Source organism: Arachis ipaensis, chromosome B08 (genome assembly GCF_000816755.2).
Source record: "Arachis ipaensis cultivar K30076 chromosome B08, Araip1.1, whole genome shotgun sequence".
NCBI classification, from domain to species: Eukaryota; Viridiplantae; Streptophyta; class Magnoliopsida; order Fabales; family Fabaceae; genus Arachis; species Arachis ipaensis.
In genome coordinates, this window is record NC_029792.2 from 123,362,740 (window position 1) to 123,365,691 (window position 2,952).

General features: G+C 27.4%; 1 protein-coding gene across 1 annotated transcript in view; it reads left to right on the forward strand.

Moving 5' to 3' along the window:
* Positions 229-2,952, forward strand: part of LOC107612683 (probable terpene synthase 2) — a 4,040-nt gene continuing 1,316 nt past the window's right edge. Inside the window, exons 1-5 of the mRNA XM_016314389.2 lie at positions 229-416; positions 504-786; positions 871-1,243; positions 1,800-2,018; positions 2,470-2,608. Of these exons, the coding sequence (XP_016169875.1) occupies positions 282-416; positions 504-786; positions 871-1,243; positions 1,800-2,018; positions 2,470-2,608 (1,149 nt within the window). The 5' untranslated portion in view covers positions 229-281. The remainder of the gene's footprint in view (positions 417-503; positions 787-870; positions 1,244-1,799; positions 2,019-2,469; positions 2,609-2,952) is intronic.

Here is a 2,952-nt window from a genome sequence, read left to right on the forward strand (position 1 = left end):
TATATATTTTTTTTAAATTTTTTATATGAAAAAAATAAAAATAAATTAAATTTTTATAATTTATTTTAATTTATCATAAAATAAAATATAAAAATACTAAATTTTATATCTTAATCTATTATGTTTTATTTTTAGTATCATATTTTATTTTATTCTAATAACCAAACGTGTGTCGGTGGATATATATCCGTTTTCCTATCCGGACCACAGATTTTTCCTATATATGAGTAGGCATGATAGAAGTCATAACATAGAATGCAATATTGATAAAGAAATAAAGGATGTGTAGTACTAACACTTCAGTACTTGATTGCTTCAAACCTGATGCAAAATTCAACATGCGTGATCGAAACACTGCAAATTATCATCCAAGTATTTGGAAGGATTATTTCCTTCAATATGCTTCACAATCCATGGTATATATCTCTCTATATTGTTCCTTATACATGCATGCAAATGCAATAATAATCAACTGATATATCTTTTATATGGATATAATGCAGGAATTTGACCATGAAACGAAGGCACAAATTGAAAATCTGAAGAAACAAGTTGTCAAAATGCTTATTGATGCCTCAAAGCCCATTGAAGAAATAGTTGACTTGATTGATTTAATATGTCGTTTGGGCATTCATTATCACTTTGAAAGCGAGATTGATGAATTGCTGCAACAAATTCACAAGAATTATACCAAAAATGGAGAAATAATAAATCTTGATGATAACCTTCGCTTACTTGCTTTACTTTTTAGGTTATTAAGGCAACAAGGATATCACGTTTCACCAAGTATATACCTTATTCTATATTTTTTCGGTTAATTTTATATTTTGGCTTAAAATAACCTTAGTTTAATTTTTGTACAATATCTAGATGTGTTCAACAAATACAAGGATGAGAATGGAAAGTTTAGTGAAAAACTTGTGAAGGATGTGGAGGGATTGCTAGAATTGTATGAAGCATGTCATCTCAGAATTCATGGAGAAGAGATATTAGATGAAGCTTATGCATTCACTTCCACTCAACTTAAATCCATTGCCACCCAATTGAAGCCTTCACTTGCAGCACAAGTCAATTATAGTTTAAAGCAATCTTTACACCGAGGTTTGCCGAGATTGGAGGCACGCCGTTTTATTTCAATATATGAACAAGATCCAACCCATAATCACACTCTCCTCACTCTTGCAAAATTAGATTTTAATTTCCTACAAAACTTGCATCGACAAGAAGTTGGCAACATTACCGAGTAAGCTCTTTAATTTAACCACAAAACCATTCTACTTTGTTAAATAAGTTTTCAAATTCCTATCAAAATAGTCATCTTGGTTAAATGTTTATACTGTTCTACAAAAGTTTAAAAATCAAAATGTTTAGTTTAGATATATATTAAGTGTTAGTTTATTTTATTTTTGTTAAATGTTTATAGTATAAGTTAACTGTTGATATATTTTATAAAAATATTTACGAGACAATAAAAAAATAAATTTCAAGTTATCTCATTTTGTATTTTTTAGCTGTTAAAATATATTAAGATTAATTAGCACTGATTAGAATTATTTAATATATTTAAATATTTATTATATGATATTACGTCTTTATTATTTCGATTCTCTTATCACCTATATCATTCTATATTGATGTAATTATAGATGTTATATGTATAAAATTATAAATATTAAATTAAATAAAATAATTTTGAGTTGTTGTTTCTCTAGTATTATCGAAGTTAAATTTATTTATTTAACTAACCACACCATAATTATAACTAACATTGTTATTGTGTTTTTGTCTTTTAATTTTAGGTGGTGGAAGGAGCTTAATGTTGCTGTAAAACTACCATATGCTCGAGATAGAATTGTAGAATGTTGTAATTGGATTTTGGCGGTTTATTTTGAGCCTCAATATTCTCAAGCTAGGAAAATGTTGATAAAATTGATTGCTCTTATGTCAATTATTGATGATACATATGATGCCTATGGAACTATAGATGAACTAAAACTTTTCACCGAAGCAATTGAAAGGTTGGTTAAAAATTATAAATAGATACTAATTTTTTTATGCTAGGTAGCTGATATTTTGAGTCCAACTAATTGATGGTGGTACAAAACTTGAACCCTGCAACTTCTTAGATGAATATGAGGTGATTATGCTATTTGAGTTATAGTTTGTTGGCGAAAATATCATGGCTTTATTAATTTTAAAAGAGAAAGTCTATGGGACCAGCAATTTTATTGAATTTTGGCCAGCATGTAACCAGCAGAGAAAGGTAAGCCATTGGATGAAATCTCATACCAATCTCACACCATTAAATCATCATTGATGGCTATTTGATGGCTACTAATCATAAAAATTACTGTCCCCCTAGACTTGCTCATTTTAAAATTTGAAAGTTAATTTGGAATTAATGGTCACGAAATTTGTGGATATTGATGGTGAACTTCTAAAGTTGTTCCATGGTGGGATATATTACAGGTGGGATATTAGCTCCTTGGATGATCTTCCAGAATACATGAAATTAATTTATGAGTCTCTCCTCAAAATTTTTGAAGAAGTAGAACGAGAACTTGAAAAACAAGGAAGAGCATATTGCATTAAATATTCCATTAAAGAAGTAAGACCCTTTTTTTTAACCTCTTAAAAATATATTATATTTGTTTTGTGGAGTACATCCATCCAACTCTATAAAATAACAAGTATTATTCATTTTAAATTTGATAACATTTGCAAAATTTATGAGATATATATCATACGACCGATCAAATTTATTCCATTGAGATCTCTTAGAGCCAAACTCCAGTCATAGTGAATCTAAATATCTTTTGAAGAAGAGGCCAAAAATTAAATATTTATATAATTAAATATTATATTATATAATTGATAATATTATTTATTATTATTATTTTTAATAAAATATTATTAATAAGTGTTATATTAAAATAAAAAATTCTACTAAAA